General features: G+C 42.8%; 1 protein-coding gene across 2 annotated transcripts; it reads left to right on the top strand.

Annotated features, from left to right (window-relative positions):
* Positions 1–284: 284 nt before the first annotated feature.
* Positions 285–18,005, top strand: TMBIM6 (transmembrane BAX inhibitor motif containing 6). 2 transcript variants are annotated; one of them, XM_039330611.1, is made up of 10 exons: positions 285–439; positions 9,058–9,158; positions 10,536–10,644; positions 12,084–12,204; positions 12,780–12,828; positions 13,095–13,192; positions 13,294–13,373; positions 14,462–14,562; positions 14,919–14,991; positions 16,519–18,005. In XM_039330611.1, the coding sequence occupies exons 2-10, from the start codon at positions 9,103–9,105 to the stop codon at positions 16,540–16,542; spliced, it is 711 nt and encodes a 236-aa protein (XP_039186545.1). In that variant the 5' UTR covers positions 285–439; positions 9,058–9,102; the 3' UTR covers positions 16,543–18,005. The 2 variants fall into 2 exon arrangements, with proteins under 2 accessions (XP_039186545.1, XP_039186547.1); XM_039330613.1 differs by lacking the exon at positions 285–439 and adding an exon at positions 8,391–8,423 and having other exon boundaries at positions 16,519–16,542.
* Positions 18,006–18,174: the final 169 nt, after the last annotated feature.

Raw genomic sequence — 18,174 nt, 5'->3', positions numbered from 1 at the left:
TGTTGCACTCCTTCCGCTAGGGGTCGCGCGCCGCTTCTGGGAAAGGAGGGCTTGCGAAGAAGCGCAATAAAGTATCAACTCATCATGGACGTCGCTTACCACTAAGAAACCAATGAACGTCGCGAACGTACATATCTATATGTGTGTGCGTCTGTGTATGATGTGCTGCTTCGTCCGGTATAAACCAATAGCAGCTGCTTGGGCGCGGCAGCGAGACCAATAGCAAGGGAAAAGAGCCACCTCTCAGCCAATGAAGAACGCAGAAGTCTTCGGAGAAAAAAACACCAATAGGCGGGACCTTGAGGATGAAACTACCAATGGCAGGTGGGGAGGAGATAAGAGGCGGGGCGGAGGCGTTCGAGACCGGAGACACGTACGATTCGATCAGTACAGTAGCTGCAGCTGTTGTAACCGCGACGGGACGCCTTCTCTGTGGCGGGTAAGAAGACGGCTCGGCCGCCTCTTTCGGTTTCCGTTCCTATAGCAACCTTGCGACCCCCCACCCCCGCCCCCTCTTGCCTCTGAGGCGCCTTTTGTGGGGTTCCTCCAAGGGTGTCACCGTGTTCCCGGGCTTGCCCCTCCCCCTTCGGACTTTCCTTCCCCCCCCCCCCAGCGAGGAGATGAAGGGGGAGCGGCGATGAACGGACCGTCCCGGCCTGCTTCGTGGAAGCCCGGCCGCTCAGCCATTCTTACGTCCGCGTTCTGAGAGATAACGTCATAGAGATCTCTAATCCCCCCCTTCCCCTCCCCAGTTGGGTCGGTGGGCGGGATTTTCCTCCGTCTGGGAAAGAGAGCCGCCTTTGGCGCTTAGATCCCGGCCTTCGGGGATTCAAAGGCCTCCGTCTTCCCCGGCCCAAACAGTCCCGATGTTCCCAGCCCCTCCGCTCGTCGTGGAATGAGGGTGTGCTGAAGAGCTCGGCCTGTTGTTGGCTCTTGGCTTGCGCGCGTCGCACCTAAAATGGTGTAGCCGATGTGAGAGAGAGACGCCGACCTCGTCCTACTGGCTGATAGACGACGGCAAAAGGCAAAAAGGAAAAAAAAAATCCTGTATACGGTACTCGGTTTCCGTAGCGTCGGTTTAAAAATAGATCTGATCTCTCTCGGTTTTTCTTGAAAGATCTGCCGCTATTAGGCAACGCAGATTTTTTTTTTTCCTTTCCTTTTCCGTGTCTGGCGCGAAGGAAGTATTTTGGGGGGGGGCGTGGGCCTTTTTCCCTATGTCTGGTTCGGAGTGTAAAAAGCTTTCATTAAACAAGGTCCTGCCTATCCGAAAGTCTTTGCTGTATTGGCCATTGCCTTCCTGCTTCTGCTTGTCGTGCGGGAAACGGAAAACAGGTTTTATGCAAATGTTTTTGTTGTTTTTCCCCCAAAAGGGGAAGGAAGACACCAGAGGAAACCAGTAAGGTGTTTTTCTGTGTCTCCAGGCGTCATAAATTTCCTCTCTCGTTCAATATGGGGCTTCCCGATCTCCTAATTACCAATGTTTCATCCTGGATTTTGGCTTCCACCAGAGAGTTAAAATTAAAATTCCAGACATCTAGAGAGATTCTTCAAGCAGAGAAGCAGCAGGATTCTAGCTGATGAGTTGGAATATTTTTGAAGGATTGGAGGAGGCTGAACCTCCTGGAAAATAATGATCCTGAATATTTTTCACTATAGTTTTTGTTTTCCTTTTAGGAGAATAGAAGCTTAGCTGGAATTTTAAATATGTGCTATGTAGAAATTGTCCTCAACCTGAAAGCTGTACATTAGTTCCCAGAATCCTTAGCTATGGCCTTGCTGACTAATTATGGGAATTGAAAACCATGTATTTGATAGGTACCCAAATTGAATAAGGTAGCTCTCTAGAGCAGTGGTTCTCAACCTTTCTAATGCCGCGACCCCATAATACAATTCCCCATGTTGTGGTGACCCCCAACCACTTATACATCACCGGGTGCCAGGGGTGTGGTCAAAGAAAAGGGGGAAAAATGGCGGACAGCCTTGTTTGGCGACCCCCGTGAAATGGTCGTTCGACCCCAAATGGGGTCCCGACCCACAGGTTGAGAACCACTGCTCTAGAGCAAATTTCTCCAACCTAATGCCCTATATGTTTTTTAATAAACATTGATAATATTGGCTGATGTCTTCTAGTTATAAATGCATCTGAAAGTCATATATTTGATGCATTTAGAGAATATTTGGAGTGAGATAGGCCTTATATTTGTATTGTGCTTTATTTGTGGAAAAGTTCTGAGACAAATGAATTTTGTAATGTGCATTAAAAGGCATATGCAACAAAGGAGAATCAATACTAGGGTATCAAGTCGATATAAACCACAACGTCTGTTAGGAAATCTGAACAATATAGGCGGAAATAACCTTCCTATGCCTCTTTTAGTTTAGATTGGACTCTCTGGACTCTGTTATCCTGGTAGCTTGTTACAGTTGAAAGATATTCACATCTGTGGACATTTCAGGTGGTTTTCCTATTAAATTTATGCTGCTTTATGTGCAAATTGTTACAAAACTTCAAGAGTAGCATTGGCAGGTTTCTTGAATTTCAGTTATTTCATGTGTTGTGGTCATCAAGTTGGATACTAAATTAGATCATCTTCCACACACTTGGAGAGTCAGGTTGTAAAGCCTATGCCTTGCATTCTGCTTTGGATAGTATTTTCCAAAGACAACCCGCTGTATGACCATTCCTGAGCGAAGAAAAATTCAGCTGAATGTGAGATTTGTCTAATACAGTATTTATAAGGAGGGCAGGGATAACTGCTCTATAGCTCTGACTTTTGATGAGAAACTGAGTTTTTAAAGGTAAATAGCTTGCTACACAGGGAGTAAAAGACTTGGGATGAACTTTTTACCTTTAGTGTTTCTCCGCCTGCCCAGGTAAACTGGCATAATTGTGGCCATGCCCATGCATTGAAGCTTTTTTTTTTTTTTTTGTATGTGTATATAAGAGATTGATAGACATTTTAAAAAGTCGGGGCTTCAGTCTTAGTGCTGTAACTGCCATTTGACTATTTTGACCCTCCTCCACAAATGTCACATGTCATACATGTGGCATTTGGTATAAACCAGGGGTAAGCAACCTTGTCTCTTTTATGACTCGTGGACTTCAACTCCCAGAATTCCTGAGCCAGCCATGCTGAGGGGAAAGGGAGAGGTTTCCAAGCTGAGCCACGCTGGCTCGGGAATTCTGGGAGTTGAAGTCCACGAGTCATAAAAGAGCCAAGGTTGCCTACCCCTGGTATAAACCCTTTAGAGGTGAGAGGTAGGCTCAGAGGAGTTTTTCCGTGTAAATTACTAGTCATAGAAGTTTCCTGTGATGTCTCTCCTGCCTAGCTCAACAGACCCCTGTGGTTACAAGATGACTTGCAGTGCAAGACTTCAAAGCTAAATGGCTGGCTTTCTGATGTCCTAGGTAGTGTTGGAGGAATGTACAACGTCATGGTTCATTCTGTGACATTTTTTTCCCTCCTGCAATTTGGTGCTGTGAGAATTGATCTGCTGTTTACAGGAGAGGCTATAAATGGGGGACAGCTTACAGCTTACCCCTTTGCCTCCATCCCTCTTCCCCTCTCTCTTATAATTAGTAAGTTCCTGTTTGTGAAGAAGAATAATGGAATATGGAAATGTTTGTAGTGTTGTAACAGAAATTCAGTCTGGCAGATTGAGCTTACTGTGGGTTTCATCAGCGAAGAAATGTCAGCTGGGAGGTACTGGGAGGTGTGCCTTTGCATAGCCCAGGGGTAGGCAACCTTGGCTCTTTTATGACTCTTGGACTTCAACTTCCAGAATTCCTGAGCCAGCATGGCTGGCTCAGGAAATCTGGGAGTTGAAGTCCACGAGTCATAAAAGAGCCAAGGTTGCCTACCCCTGGCATAGCCCTTGGCCTCCCTATTGACCTTTTCATAAGGCTTTGAAGACCTAGCTTTGTAAGTAGGCCTGGGGCCTTGAGGTTGTAAAGGGTCCTGTTTCTTGATTATATTGATATCCCTGATGGTTTTTTCTCAACTGCCATATATATTTAATTTGTATTACACAGGTAGTCCTTGAGTTATGACTATAATTGAGCCCAAAATTTATGTTGCTAAATAAAACATTTGTTAAGTGAGTTTTGCCCCATTTTATGACTTTTCTTGCCATGGTTGTTAAGTGAACCATTGCCTTTGTTAAGTGAATCTGGATTCCTCATTGACTTTGCTTGCCAGAAGGTCTCAAAAGCTGATCACGTGGCCTGGTACATTGCAACCGTCATAAATACGAGACAGTTGCCAAGTGTCTTAATTTTGGTCATGTGACCACAGGGGACGCTGCAGTGGTTGTAAGTGTGAAAAACAGTCATAAGTCACTTGTTTCAATGCCGTTGTAACTTTGAATGGTCACTAAATGAACTGTTGTAAGTGGGGGACTACCTGTATTGTAATTGTTTTTACCTGTTTTTTTTTTTATTATTCACTACCAGAGTCGCTTGAGATGGCAGCTACAGAAATTGAATAAATAAATAAATCAATAAATATTAAGCCTTGGTGATGAAAGTTCATATGTATTTCTGGTTATTTATTTTAAAAGTGCTATGGGTTTCTCTCTCAAGGACAAACTGATCCTTAACCTAAATTACAGTGGTGCTGCCAAGCCTGTTTGCATTCTTTAGTGGATTTCCTTTCCAGTTCTTGTTGTTAATTGCGAAGTCATGTCCGACCCATTGCGACCCCATGGACAATGTTCCTCCAGGCCTTCCTGTCCTCTACCATCTTCTGGAGTCCATTTAAGCTCACCCTACTGCTTCAGTGACTCCATCCAGCCACTTCATTCTCTCATCCCCTTCTTCTATTGCCCTCAATGTTTCCCAGCATTAGGCCCTTCTCCAGTGAGTCCTTCCTTCTCATTAGGTGGCCAAAGTATTTGAGTTTCAACTTCAGAATCTGGCCTTCTAAAGAGTAGTCGGGGTTGATTTCTTCTAGGACTGACTGGTTTGATCGCCTTATAGTCCAGGGGACTCACAGAAGTCTTCTCCAGCACCATAGTTCAAAGGCCTCAATTCTTTGTCGCTCAGCCTTTCTTATGGTCCAACTTTCACATCCATATATTGCAACTGGGAAAACCAGTTCTAGGGTTATACTAATAAGTAGTCTCTTTGGATGTATGTGGCTAAGGTAGAATTTCAGAGTCAATATACTTACTGAATGTGTTCTGCTTTGGACTTGAAATGTAGGCTCTAATTGTTGCTTCATAGAACATTCTTGATCAAACTATGCTGTTAGATAATAAGCACTTCATATTCATCATTTGAGTGTACAGTTGTGGTATGAGTCCTATTTTACACAATTTCCCATAACCTGGGAACTTTGTAGTACTGTTTATTAAGTATTGTCTTACGATTTATTTTGGATTGTCCTTATCCAAGCAAGCTACCAACTAGCTCACAAATATTAGAATAAAGGCAATTAACATCCTAAGTTTATCATCCAAAAGTTATGATTAGGACAGATTTTAAAGGCAAAAGAAATATTGGGCAGGGGAAGAATATGATCATGGTCATTTCCTCAGAGTATTTAATAAGATTGCAGTACTTCTGATTCTACTTAGAAATACAAGGGATGTTTTTTGGATACTGCTGGGATCTGCAAAAGCTAAATATAAATATAAAGTAGGAGCCTTTCCTTTCAGTTAACTGATTCTTTTTGCTGGACATGCCACCATCTTTCTGTATCCCCAAACTGTTTTCCTTCCCAATGGCAGTTTTTTTGGTTTGCTATCAAATTCAGTCATCCACAGTCTTACAGCTTACACAGGAGAATTAATCTTAAGAGTCTTTGTACTTAGTCAGCATTCTAAAATTGACAAAACCTCTTTCTGTAGGCATATGGCATAGAGCCTCATGTCTAAAATGCTTATCGCATAACTCTAAATCAGGGGTCTTCAAACTTGGCCCTTTTATGACTTGTGGACTTCAACTCCTGGCTGAGGAATTCTGGGAGTTGAAGTCCACAAGTCATACAAGGACCAAGTTTGAAGACCTCTGCTCTAAATGTTAAGAGTCTTAGATGCTCTAGGCTCAGGTAAGAAATTGGAAGGAGATTTTTGATATTACTATTTTATCGGTGGTCTTTTGTTCCAAATAGTTGCGATAGGGCTGTTTAACCAACATCCAATCTAATAAACAGCTTTTTGAAATTTAAGGAAAATATTCTTTTACTTAACACTTTCAGCATTTTATAAAGTTGTGTGGTCTAGGAGCAATAAGGTTGATCTGTGACAGCTAATTGGGTAAGCCCTTCTTTGTTGAATGTGCCCTACTACTTCAGAGGTTCTTTGCATTCAAGCAATCCTTGGAGAGTTTATAGAGCAATGGCCTGGAACTATATGCAACTGTGTACTCAGCCTTCTCTTTTTTGTTTACTAAGGGCAAGATTCCTTTGTGGCTAACCAAGCTCTGTGATTCTTACAATGTTACGCTAACACTTTTTTCCTGGTTTCTCTTCCCAAATAATGGTACCTCCTCAGTTAACCTAGTTTGTGATTCATGATTTTCCCATTGCTGGATTTGATGTTAGTGCTGAACGAAAAATATGTTAATGTGAGGTGTGGCCTTTGACTTTCTCAGATTTCTTTGTGACCTGCAAAATAGTTGAAGCTATCTTGTTTTTAAACAATGCAAATTAATTTATCATTATATTGAAAATTAATTTGCATTGTTTAAAAATAAGATGGATGGGTTTTGCAGAATGGAAAAAAATCAGTTTAATTCTAAGTATAATACGTTCAACCAGAGCTGGTCAGGTCCTTGGGGAGCAGAACCAGAAATGTTTAAAACTCAAATATAGATAACTAGTGCTGCCATCTGTTATAAATGGAAGTAGAGATGTGCAAGTATGTTTTTAGTTGAAAACAGCCATTTTGAATGGTGCAAGCATAAAAAAAAAACCTCCGCTATTTTGCGTGGCATCGTCACACTTTTGAGTGGGGCATGCTGAACACTTCTATCTTGAAAAGTTGCATCCTTCAATGGCCATTTTAATTGTTCCAGGCATGAATCAAAACACATGTGTTTTGAGAGTTTTGTCTGTGCGTGAAAGAGAATATTCCATTTCAGGCACAGCCATAAATGGACTGCTTTCTGTGAACAAATGGTCTAAAAATGAAAAAAAATCTTTCTTATATTCTCGGTGGCTAAGTGGGCTCAGGGAACACTAATGAAAACCATTAGTTACTCCTGCTGTGTGGCTAAAGCTGCTGGAAAAGTGTAATTTTTTTTGAAACATAAAGGATACTTATTAAGAGTAATTCTGAGTGAGCCTTTCAGATTGTTGTTTTGCTCGTTACTTTTCAGTTGTGTCAGTAGTGTAGAAGTGCTCACTTTACTTACACTTTCCTCTGGAATGGTTTCAGCTTTACCCTTTGTTTTGCAGAGGATTTTCCTCCCATTAGAGAAATCTACATTTCAAAATGTTTCCCTATTCTCAGATCTTATCTCACCTCTGCCTTGAATATTTTTTGGCATCTGGAAGTACTGGGTACTGAGCAGAAAATGTTTCTTCCACTCTTGTGTGACCTATTTTGATGCCCTGATGTTGAACCCTGTTACCTAATACAAACACCTAATATCCAAATTACATGCTGTTTAATTTTCAGGTTCACCTTTCCAATTCAAGTTGTTCTTAAAGTGTGGCTTTTGATACCTCAGGACAGACTTTCTTTTTAGAGCTTTTCAGTGTGATTTCCTCCCCCCCCCCTTTATGCCTCTGATAAATGAAGGCCTTGTAAATGTAGAGAAATATAAGAAGGTAGAGATGTGAGTTTAATCTCTCACAAGATTAAAGGCATTTATTTAACACTAGCGCGTCTTGTTAGCAAATACAAATCTATGATGCAAACTTCTTGCCAAGCCAGATCTTCCTGCCTATCAGAAAATAAGTCTTTAGTCGCTGGACTGGTTTCCAGTTAGGTATGGCCATTCTTTGCCATAAGGTTAGAACAACTAGTTAAGAATACCCTTTGGATGGAGGAGGGTAGAAATGCTTGTGTATTGTTAAGTAAAATGCTTATGCTGCTCCCTTGAGTAAGTAAAATGCCTGTGCATATTGTTACAGAACAGTGGGGTAGAATCCCACCTAGAGAATAACACAACATATTGGTCTTGATTCTCAAGTTGGAGGGGGGGGCTGCCTTCCTCTAACTCCACCCCATCCTTTCCTGGGAAGAACATTAAGGATGCTAATGCTCTTGCTTTCCAGCTGCTGAGTTGTGAAGTAAGGCTCCCAGGTGAGCACAATTCCTCTAGGAGGCTTTAACTAGCCTTGCAAGAGCCTGCAATAATTGCACCATATACGCCAAGCCAGTTTGGGTGTCTGTGAAACGGTTGCCGTGTCTAGATTTTTCAGAGTAAAACAAAGAGGAAGAAGCTTGTGGGTTACATATTGAGCAAGCTGGTGAGTCTCAAGTAGAAAGAATCACTTTTTAGCAGTGGTGCACCAGGAATTTGTTAACTTAACCTGTATCTTTTGGGTAATGTGTGTATTGCTGGATTGCATATTTTATACTGTAGCTGGAAATTGAATTAATTGATGGAAACAGAAGACTACATAGAGAGAAGGATATAAATTAGTCTGTGTAGAGATGTATTTTCTTAGTACACAGATAAAGCAAATCTTGGACCTGGAAAATCTGTTTTCTGCTTCTGCATTCAGTACCTTTTTGCTAGACCTTTAAGCTATTGTTTTAACTTCCCTGTTTCCTGATATTCCTGTGCTTTGTGTTCCTTGCTGACTAGTACGTACAAAAATCAGATTTATTACATTGATTATTTAAAGTTCCTTTTACTCAGAGGGAAAAAAAACCTAGGAATTCTGCAGAAGTGCCACCACAAAAGATGTAAATGGGAAAGGAGTTGATGTCATTTTAAAACTGCACTGTGCACTGAGGATGCTGCTTAATGTGAATTGAACAAGCAGGTGGGAAGAGCTTGTCTGTGAGAAGAAAAGTAGAGACGGAACACATTGATTCTTGGAAAAAATCTGCTTAGATCTTCTCCGTTTGAAGTGGCTTTCCTTTCCCTTTCTGCAGATTGTGTGTTTTGACGTAGAGAATTGCTCCTCACCAACTAGCACTATGGATGTTTTCAACAGGAACATAAATTTTGATGCCCTCTTCAAGTTCTCCCACATGTGAGTATCTGTTGCCAGCTTAATATTATTGTGAGAGGATTTAGTTTCTTTCTTGATGTTTAGGAACAGAGGTGTGAGGTTAGGTGACAAGGCTGGCAGGACCTGGGTCGCTGAAGCCCAGACCACCTCAAGTTTTTCTGCTTTCTTGAGAAAAGACTGTGGATTGAAATCATCTACTCTGATTATCAGTTGAACATGATGAGGAAAACAGTATTTCCACATACCTATCAATAACATGAAACTGTTTCTAAACCTGCTTCTGAACCAGTTACAACTCTAGTTCAGGAGACCCTGTTCTGCATAGAACTGAATCTTATAAAATCCTGCTTTGCTAATTTGCCCAATCTATCATCTTTTAAAACTTCTGTGGATGTTACCCAGCTTTCTGTGGAACCTGTGTTGCAAATATAATACACAAGTTATCCGTACATCCGTTGCTTTTCTTGGTAACCAGATTGCATGTTGCAGAGTAAAATCCTAGCTTATCTCCTATTTATTTTCAATAATGCTAATGGGTTTCACATAGAGCCCAGTAATATTCATAGAAACTTAAAATGGATGTTTTTTCCCCCCCGAATATCTAAATAGGAAACATACAAGTAAACTACAGTAACAAAAAAGTTACTTGGACTGGCTGGGAAATAATCTAACTAGTTTACTTTGTGGTAAAGAGTTGTTGACTGAGCTTGTCCTTTATGGTAGCTTTTTGTGAAAGTGTTCATTATATGTTCTCAGAATTCCCAGTTTGCCACCAGCCCCCGAGGTTGAGGATCCAAGTTACAGATCTTAGGGCAGACAATTGTAGGGGAAGGTAGTTCAAGTAAATGTTTAATGTAAGATGATCTCAAGGAACTATTTAGTGAGTAGTATTACTGGATTATTGAAGTCCATGGGGAATTTTGTTTAAACTGCGGCTGGAAAAACATTTGGATCAAGGACATTTAAATTTTGTCCAAGTCAGTCTACTTTTCCAAAGAGGACAGAGCTATTCAAAATGGCTCCTGATTTAAGGAATATATTGTTCCGTAGCCTGTTGCCAGACTGATGTGCTGTCCAAGTCAGAACTGTACATCCCTGTACATTCGCACTGCATTTCTCTACGACCAGACCCCTCAGGTTTTTCCAAGCATCCTAAAAACCTTCATACCTTTGGTAAATACTTGGTCCCCTCTGGAAGCAGTATTTCAGCACTAGAGATTCTGAAGTAAGGAATTCTTAATGCTGGTGTCAAGAAAATGTAAGCTTTTTCTGAAGCAGGTTAGATAATATTGATTCTGTGTAGTTTGTGATATGGCTAGGAACTGGCAAAGGGTCAATTGGGGAATTGCTGTGCTTCTAAGTATTGTGTAACAGCTGAATTTTCTTCCATCCTTATAGCTCTGCATCAACTCAGCAGCACCTGAAGAAGGTCTATGCCAGCTTTGCATTATGTATGTTCCTAGCAGCAGCTGGTGCTTATCTCAATGTGGTAACTCAGCTGGTGCAGGTAAGAATTTTAAGGCATTTCTCTGTGGCAGATATATATAAGCTGAAGGTCCCCTTGGTTATTGAGGGCTAAATGCCAGCAGGAAGGCTGCAAAACAGTACATCCCAGCTTGTGGAAATAAACAGGACTACATCCTTTTGAGTGGTTCTCAACTGGTGCTTCATGATTAGATGGCATATCCAGTGAAATGTTAAGCCTTTAAAATTTTCCACAGACATATCCTAACAAAAAGTCTCTAAATAAATAAATGTTCTCAGACAGACTCAGGGGTCTTTGTTTCTGTTTGAAAGAGCTTTTTGTTTCTCTTGTGAAACTCAAGTGAGAGGTGGGACAGTAAGATAAGCCCAACGTTAGTGGGGAATTTAGGAATTCCGGTGAGGGGGCTGAAGAAACCGATCTCATTCAGTCAGTTAGATGGGTCCGTTGCAGGGGGGGGGGCGCCAGCCACACTTGCCACCTGCCAGTCCAACTCACCATACGGCATCACGTAGAGACTATAACATTTGTAGTGACCCCTGGCATGGAATGCCCCCTTATTCTGGACATAGCATGGCTAATCCAGTGGAACCCGCGGGTGGACTGGAGGACAGGAGAACTCAGGTTCCCAAATGGAAAAACAACAAGGAGCCCAACTCAACCCCGAACCGGTGGAAGCCCCTCCGAGAAAGCCGCATTTGGGGGGGGGGGAGAAGGAGTTGGGAATATAGAGACCTAGCTGAAGTATTCAGAGGAATATAGAGACCTAGCTGAAGTATTCAGTGGGGGGAAATCTGATGAGCTGCCCCGTGACCGGCCCACAGACTGCTCCATCGAGATCCACCCAGGCGCAAAGTTACCCAAACCCAAACTGTATTCCATGAGCCTACAAGAATTGGAGGAGATGCAGAAGTTCATAGACAAAAACTTAGAAAGGGGGTTTATCCAGCCAGCCCCGTATTGCTCAGAGTCCTGCAAAAGTGAAAATTTCTCCACCACCAGAATCATTTGTTAATGTTTACTTTAAAGCCAAGCCCTACAGTAGTTAATAAAGTTTCAATTCTGAGAACGGTGTTCTGGAATCCATTTGAGATTTGGAATATCTTTGGGCCTCATATCCCATTTGCAGAGCAGAATTGTTACAGATTTCACTGGGGCTTATAAAATTGTCATAGAGTGATGGGAAACTGATGAAAACCTGTGTATTTAAAATATTTAAGATTGAAAGCATTCATGATTAAGTAAAAACTGTCTGAATAGTAACACAATTTCTCTTCCAAGAAACCAGCAATGCACAATACTGATTCCTTGCTTCCCTTCAAAAATCTGCACAGGGAACAAGTTCCGATGACCAGAATTTTCTTTAAAGGAGTGGGAAATGCAGCAAATGGACTTCAGTTGAACTGGCTCTTTCCTTTGACCAGCCTGTGTTAAATCTCCGTCTTTCCCACTTTGTTTTGCAGTTTGGACTGCTGACTGGCCTGGGAGCATTAGGCCTTATGATTTGGTTGATGGCCACACCCCACAGCCGAGAAACCGAAGAGAAACGTCTGGCTATCCTGGCAGGCTTTGCTTTACTCACTGGTATGTGCGGCTGGAGAAGCGAGAACTGAAGGGAGCAGCAAGCAGTTAATACACATGTGCATCTGTGGAATTTCCATAAGCAAGAAAGAGGTTTTTAGCTGCTTCCTCTTGGCTGGGAGCTGTGCTGTGTAAGGGATGAAACGGTGCCATCAAGGCCATCAGAGGACCTGGCAGAATGGCAGTGATTGTGTGGGGGGGGGGAGCACTGGGCAGAGTTTACTTCAGGCATTAATGCTGCTGCCTAATATCACACTACAGCCGAATGGCGCTTGTGTAGTCCTGTGCCTGAAAAGGAAGCCAAAAGGTTTTTCAGCCCAAAGGAAGAAGGCAGCTCTGAATGCTATAAAACGAGGGATCCGTCCCTTGGGAATATATCTGAAATGACATAGAGCACCTTGTGCCTTTCTGAATGTTTTTTTGTGTGGCATTTTGTACCTCTTGTGTCTTTTATGAAAGGAATGCCTGTGTAATCCATGTTTCTTTTAAATATGTTCACGTAACGAATGGGGAAAAATGATTGTGTGTACATATGCATGAGTGAGAAACTTGTCTCTGAGTCTACATTCCTCTTTCAGGAGTCAACCTGGGTCCTCTGCTGGAGATGTGCATTGCCATCAACCCCAGGTAAGGGGAAACTCAGCAGCTGCTCTGTTCTTTGCCACTTTTCACTTTGAAAGTGAGAAGCAAACATCCCGCTCACTAGTAATGGGGTGGGGCCCATTTGGGGTTGTTGCTAAGCTCTTCCCATTGAAGCATCCAGATCCTTTCAAAGACTTTAAAAGTCAAACCCTTCGAATATTTCTAAAGCACGTTCTATTAATTCATAGTTCTGAGTCCTTCCTTCCATCCATCTCCTTAGGCATTCATTCTTGTCCCTTCCCTCCCTACAGCATCATCCCAACTGCTTTCCTGGGTACAGCAGTGATCTTCAGCTGCTTCTCCCTGAGTGCTCTCTTTGCTAAGCGCCGTGCCTACTTGTATCTCGGGGGTAAGCAGCAGCTGCAGCAGCAGCAGCAATCATTGTCCACTATATTTGAAGAGTCTGGGTTCATTTTTGTTCATTGTGTTTCTGCTTTTTTTTTTCTTCAGGCGTCCTTTTCTCTGGCCTGTTCTTGATGCTGCTGTTCTCCCTGATCAATATTTTCCTGGGCTCAACTTGGCTCTTCACGGTGAGTGGCTGCTGTTTTCAGGGTCCGTCAGCTTGAAAGTTGATAGCAACACAAGCCCCTGCAGCAAATCTGCCCTTTTGGACACAGAACTGGCAAGCCCTACTGGGAGCAGCTGTTCAGATGTTCCCAGCTTCCCTTTTAGTTTATTATTAGAAAAGCAAGATGTGTTGCATTAGAGTAACAGATTTGAGGATGTATACAGATTGCGGTATTTTGCATTGCATTCTTTAATTATGGCTGCAGATGAGTAATTATCCAAACATCTGATTATACAGAAACCTCTGGCATTGGAAAGCACCTTCTGTGAGCGTTTAGGTATTCTAAAGGGTTTTTTTTTTTCAGGTACTTTATTGGATGCGTTGTTTAGATACACAAAATAACTAGAAAGTTATTGTCAGAAACAAAAATGGAATTAATGCTGACATTGTGAATAATGAATTCACTGCTTGATGCCACATTCTGCTCTAATTCATGAAGAGATCTGGCTCTGAATATATTGAAGCTGGGAGCTAACAGAATCATTTCGGGCTCTTAGTAGGTTGCAGCAGGGCCAGCCTATGCCATTGGAGTTATTTTGTCTAATTCAGAGGTCTGAATTAGACAAAATAACTAGCTGGTGATCCAAAGGGAAAGGGAGCAGTTGGAAAACTTGCGCATGTGCATGCGGAAACGGGGCCACGCACAGCCACACGGCACGAGCGACCCCGTTTGCCTAGGTGTGCAGGTGCTAGCCACTGCTGTTAGTCCCTTGCGCATGTGCAAATGGGCTGCACAACCTGCACGGGGCTAGTGCCCCCATTTGTGCATGCGCACAGACGCTGGGTGCTACCGCTAGCCCCCACGTGCATGCAGAAACAGGCCACAAAACTCACACGGCACTAGTGGTCCACATTTGTGCATGCGCATAGGCACTAGCCACCGCTGCTGCTAGGCCCCATGTGTGCAGGTGCTAGCCATTGCCAGCTCCATGTGCAGGTGCAAATGGGTCTGCAGGCACTAGTGCGAGTGGGTGGGTGTGCATGCACTGGTCAGCCTGTCCTGTGGCCCTTTGGCTACCCCTGGTCTAATTGGTTTTCTTCTTCCTCCAGGCTAATCTCTACATTGGACTTATGGTTATGTGTGGCTTTGTGCTGTTTGATACTCAGCTCATCATTGAGAAGGCTGAGAATGGAGACAAGGACTATATCTGGTGAGTGTGTTGGTGACAAGCCTAGGGCTAGGCAAGAGAGTTGGAGAGGAAGGAGCTGCCACATATGATAAGGGTTTACAAGTGAGGAGAGTAAACAGGAGACATAGATGAGCTTCTCTCTTGGGTTCAAAATAAAAGAGACTTTGCTTGGAGGAAAGCAGGGAGGCTAAAAGCATTATGGTAGAAAAAGCCAGAGTTAAATATGGAAGCAAAATCTCAAATGAACTCTGGCCGTAGAAGATGGTACATAGTTGATTATGAATAAAGCAATAGAGCGGAGAAGAGGCTCTGGCAAAGCCTCCCATTTGTAATTTTAGGATATAACTTGATGTACGACTTTTTTCTCTTTGTGCCAGGCACTGCGTGGATCTTTTCCTGGACTTTGTTAACATCTTCCGGGAGCTCATGGTCATCTTGGGCATGAACGAGGTAGGTCTGCATGCATGGGGCCATCTCTGATGCACGTCCATTAGGATGCACCATTTCCCACAAAGACAAGCAAGAAGCCCTAGGCCAGTGGTGGCGAACCTATGGCACGGGTGCCAGAGGCGGCACTCAGAGCCCTCTCTGTGGGCACGCACGCCTTCGCCCCAGTCCTAGGCTTTCAGCTGGGTTTTATAAAACCTTTTCGCTTTAGGCCTCCGCTGCCGTGTGCAAAAAAAAAAAAAAAAAAAGTTTAATCAGTCAATTTCAACTTCTCGCAGGAAAAAAAAGATCTTGCAAAGTTGGAATTGATTGATTGAACTTTTTAGTCCCACCCAGTCTGCCGTTACCACCACAGCCACGTCCACCCAATGGGCCACCCCAGTTGGCCACACCCAGCCAATGGGCCACGCCCACCCAGCACCCAACAATGCATAAGTGGGTTTTGGGTTGCAGTTTGGGCACTCGGTCTCTAAAAGGTTCGCCATCACTGCCCTAAGAGTTCGAGTGCAGGGAGTTTCCATTGAGAGGCAGATGCTTTGGGAGAGAAACTTACTTCTGCTTGATAAAAGCAGGTGACTTCTCGCCTGACTTTTCTAAGCAAACCTACCTGGAACGCCCCCATTTCTTTTCAGCACGTCATCTTTTTTTTACTGCACATTAATAGGACCATTATAGTAAATGCTTTTAGCTGGTACCTTCTCCTGTAGGCTCAGGTATCAAATATAAGCCCGAAAGGAAAGGGGAAGCTTTACAAAAATGGGGAGGACTTTTTTAAAATAAAAAATAATTTAAAATGTAAGCTATAAAATTGTTCAGAAAAAAAGAAAGAGCTGAATAACTCATTGAAGAATAAGTCATCACAGATGAGTCAAAGGAAAACTTGGTCCATATGCATAATGAGCTGTGCAGGAAGCGAAAGACAAGAGCATAGGGATGAAGGTTTATTAAGAGTAGGGAATGAAGATGGACTGAGGAGTAGGAAGGCTTGGCTCCATGCAAGGCAGTGAGAGGGGAAACTGATGGAGATGGCATGTTATCAATGTGAAGTTAATCTTCCATGGCAGCTGGGCCATTCTGCAAACAGACACTACCTTTGTCCCAAAGCCATGTTTCAAAGTCCCTCTTCCCCACAGCCCTGCTCCGTCCTAGCTTCAGGCTTCATTGCTTGCTCGTTCAACAAGGAAGAACTATTTGCAACTTGTACTTTCATACTATTTTCAGGATGGCACATTTAAAAAAATTGTGCAAGAATTAAGGGAGAGTGGGTGGGAACTTCAAGCTGTGATCTAGGTGAGCAAATACCAGTTGTTACAAAATGTCCTTTAGTAATTAAGATGGCCTTGGTTCATCACATCTTTTCATCCAAGGGATCACCCGATTTCTCCATTGGTTAGCAGAATTGGGTGTATATTGTTGCACCAGCATTCTAACCTAGAAGCTGGGAAATGTCTCTTAACTGGCATGGGATCCCAATCCAGGTCATTGTGTTCAGGAGCTCAGAACATTGACAGTGAGTTTTGTTTCTTTCAGAACAAGAAGAAAAAAGAAAAATAAAGTAAAACCAGATGCCTGCGTGGAGATTCCTGTTTCTTACCCCCCACCCCCCTTTTCCTTTTTCTTTCTTGCTTCCATCCAACTTGATCTGCATTAAAGGTGCCCCCGGTTCTTCTGTGTGAATGAGAAGCATCTGTGACATTTTCATACTTTGTGGAAATTGGATTTTTTTTTTCTTGGTTTTTGAGCCTCTTGATGAAAAAGCTAATTGGCTGATTCTAATGCTGGAGTCTGGCTTTGCCCCACTTCTACATAAACAAATATCCCATTTCCCTCTTCTGATTATCAGAGGCCGAGTTCATATCTGTATTGTTGGTAATGACCTGGCAGTTTTCACTGGGGTAGCTTAAAAAAGCCCCTTCCATTTTTCTATTCACCTCCGATTGCATTCAAATTTTAGTGAGAGCAGAGCAGGGGCGAAATTGCCTCTTGCTAGTGTTGATGATGCTCTGAAATTGCTGTTGAAATATTTGCCTGATAACAAGGCTGACTTGTCTACAGGGGTTTTAAAGAGATGGATGTTGCTCAACTTATTTCCTCTAGGATAGCTGGAGGGGGAGAGGGAGGAAGGAAAGATGCAAAGCTACAAACTCTTGTTGTAGATTGAAAAACTCCAACATATTGCAGAGCTACTATGATCTGATCCCTCATGCTAGGTCCTCCACCTTCATTTTGCCACTGGTTAGCAAAAACTAAACTTGTGCAAGTGAGAAATTGTTGTCTGGCACTCATCGCAGTTTTTAACAACTGCTGACAGTTTTTTGTTGTTGTTTGTGTGTTTGTCTTTAGTGTGGTAAGGTCTGATCTGATTTAATTGCATTCCTGATATTTAATTATTTGAGTTTGCTGAGGAGGAGGAGGATGAACCCAGTACCTTGAACTATTAATGGGACTCAGCAACCTTGGTCAGCAAGATGTCAGGGTGACATGCAGCTGCCTTTTCCCTTTTAACCTCTGGGAATGAATCCTACAGCAAATGGGTTGGAGGGAATTGGCTGAATATTGTATAATGGGAACGGTATTCCTACATCCTGGAGAAACTGGGATCGGTGCACTTGGTATTAAAAATGGCTCCCTCTACATGCCCATTAAGCTTTCCTTGCAGCTAACCAGATAATGTTTCTCCTGTTCTTGGCATCTGAAGCCAGGCTCCAGTTTTGCTTGCTTGAGAAAACAATTTTTTTTAACTTCCTCCGTTCTTCATCCCTCCTTCCCCCTTGGAATAGTGCCAAGAACTAAACTGCAAGAATCTACTTCATAGAGACCTTGTCTAACAGGGTTTAATAGAGTAAGCTCTGTCGCTCTTTGGATGGCCAGCCCTGGCTGCATTCTTTAGCCGCCTACTGTGAAGAGACAGGGTTTTTGAACAACAACAAGAACAACAAAAGGTGTTTTGATTCAAATAAAATTTACATTGTCTTGCTTTGTATGGGAAAAAAACATTAAAAAATCCTCAAACTTTACCACGTATCGGTTTTATTTTCATCAAGACTGTTTCAATCAGCTTCTAGTTGCTTGGAAATTATGGTAGTGAACTTCAGGTCCTCGGGAAAACTCAACTTGTTTGAGCATCCCTCCCCATCCCATTTTCCCTTCAGAATCCTGCTTTGCTCAAACCTCAAATGGCTGTTA

The sequence above is a fragment of the Crotalus tigris genome, unplaced genomic scaffold (assembly GCF_016545835.1).
Source record: "Crotalus tigris isolate CLP2741 ecotype Arizona unplaced genomic scaffold, ASM1654583v1 scf7180000024429.2167931701:2281839, whole genome shotgun sequence".
Taxonomy (NCBI): domain Eukaryota; kingdom Metazoa; phylum Chordata; class Lepidosauria; order Squamata; family Viperidae; genus Crotalus; species Crotalus tigris.
The sequence above is the reverse complement of the archived record's forward strand: the minus strand, read 5'-3'. Positions and strand labels throughout refer to the sequence as shown.

Bases quoted from the DNA above. Each gene is read 5' to 3' on its own strand.
- TMBIM6 (XM_039330611.1), top strand. From the start codon at position 9,103: ATGGATGTTTTCAACAGGAACATAAATTTTGATGCCCTCTTCAAGTTC. The intron at 10,645-12,083 runs GTAAGAATTTTA...TTTGTTTTGCAG, and splicing joins TGGTAACTCAGCTGGTGCAG to TTTGGACTGCTGACTGGCCT. The intron at 13,193-13,293 runs GTAAGCAGCAGC...TTTTTTCTTCAG, and splicing joins TGCCTACTTGTATCTCGGGG to GCGTCCTTTTCTCTGGCCTG.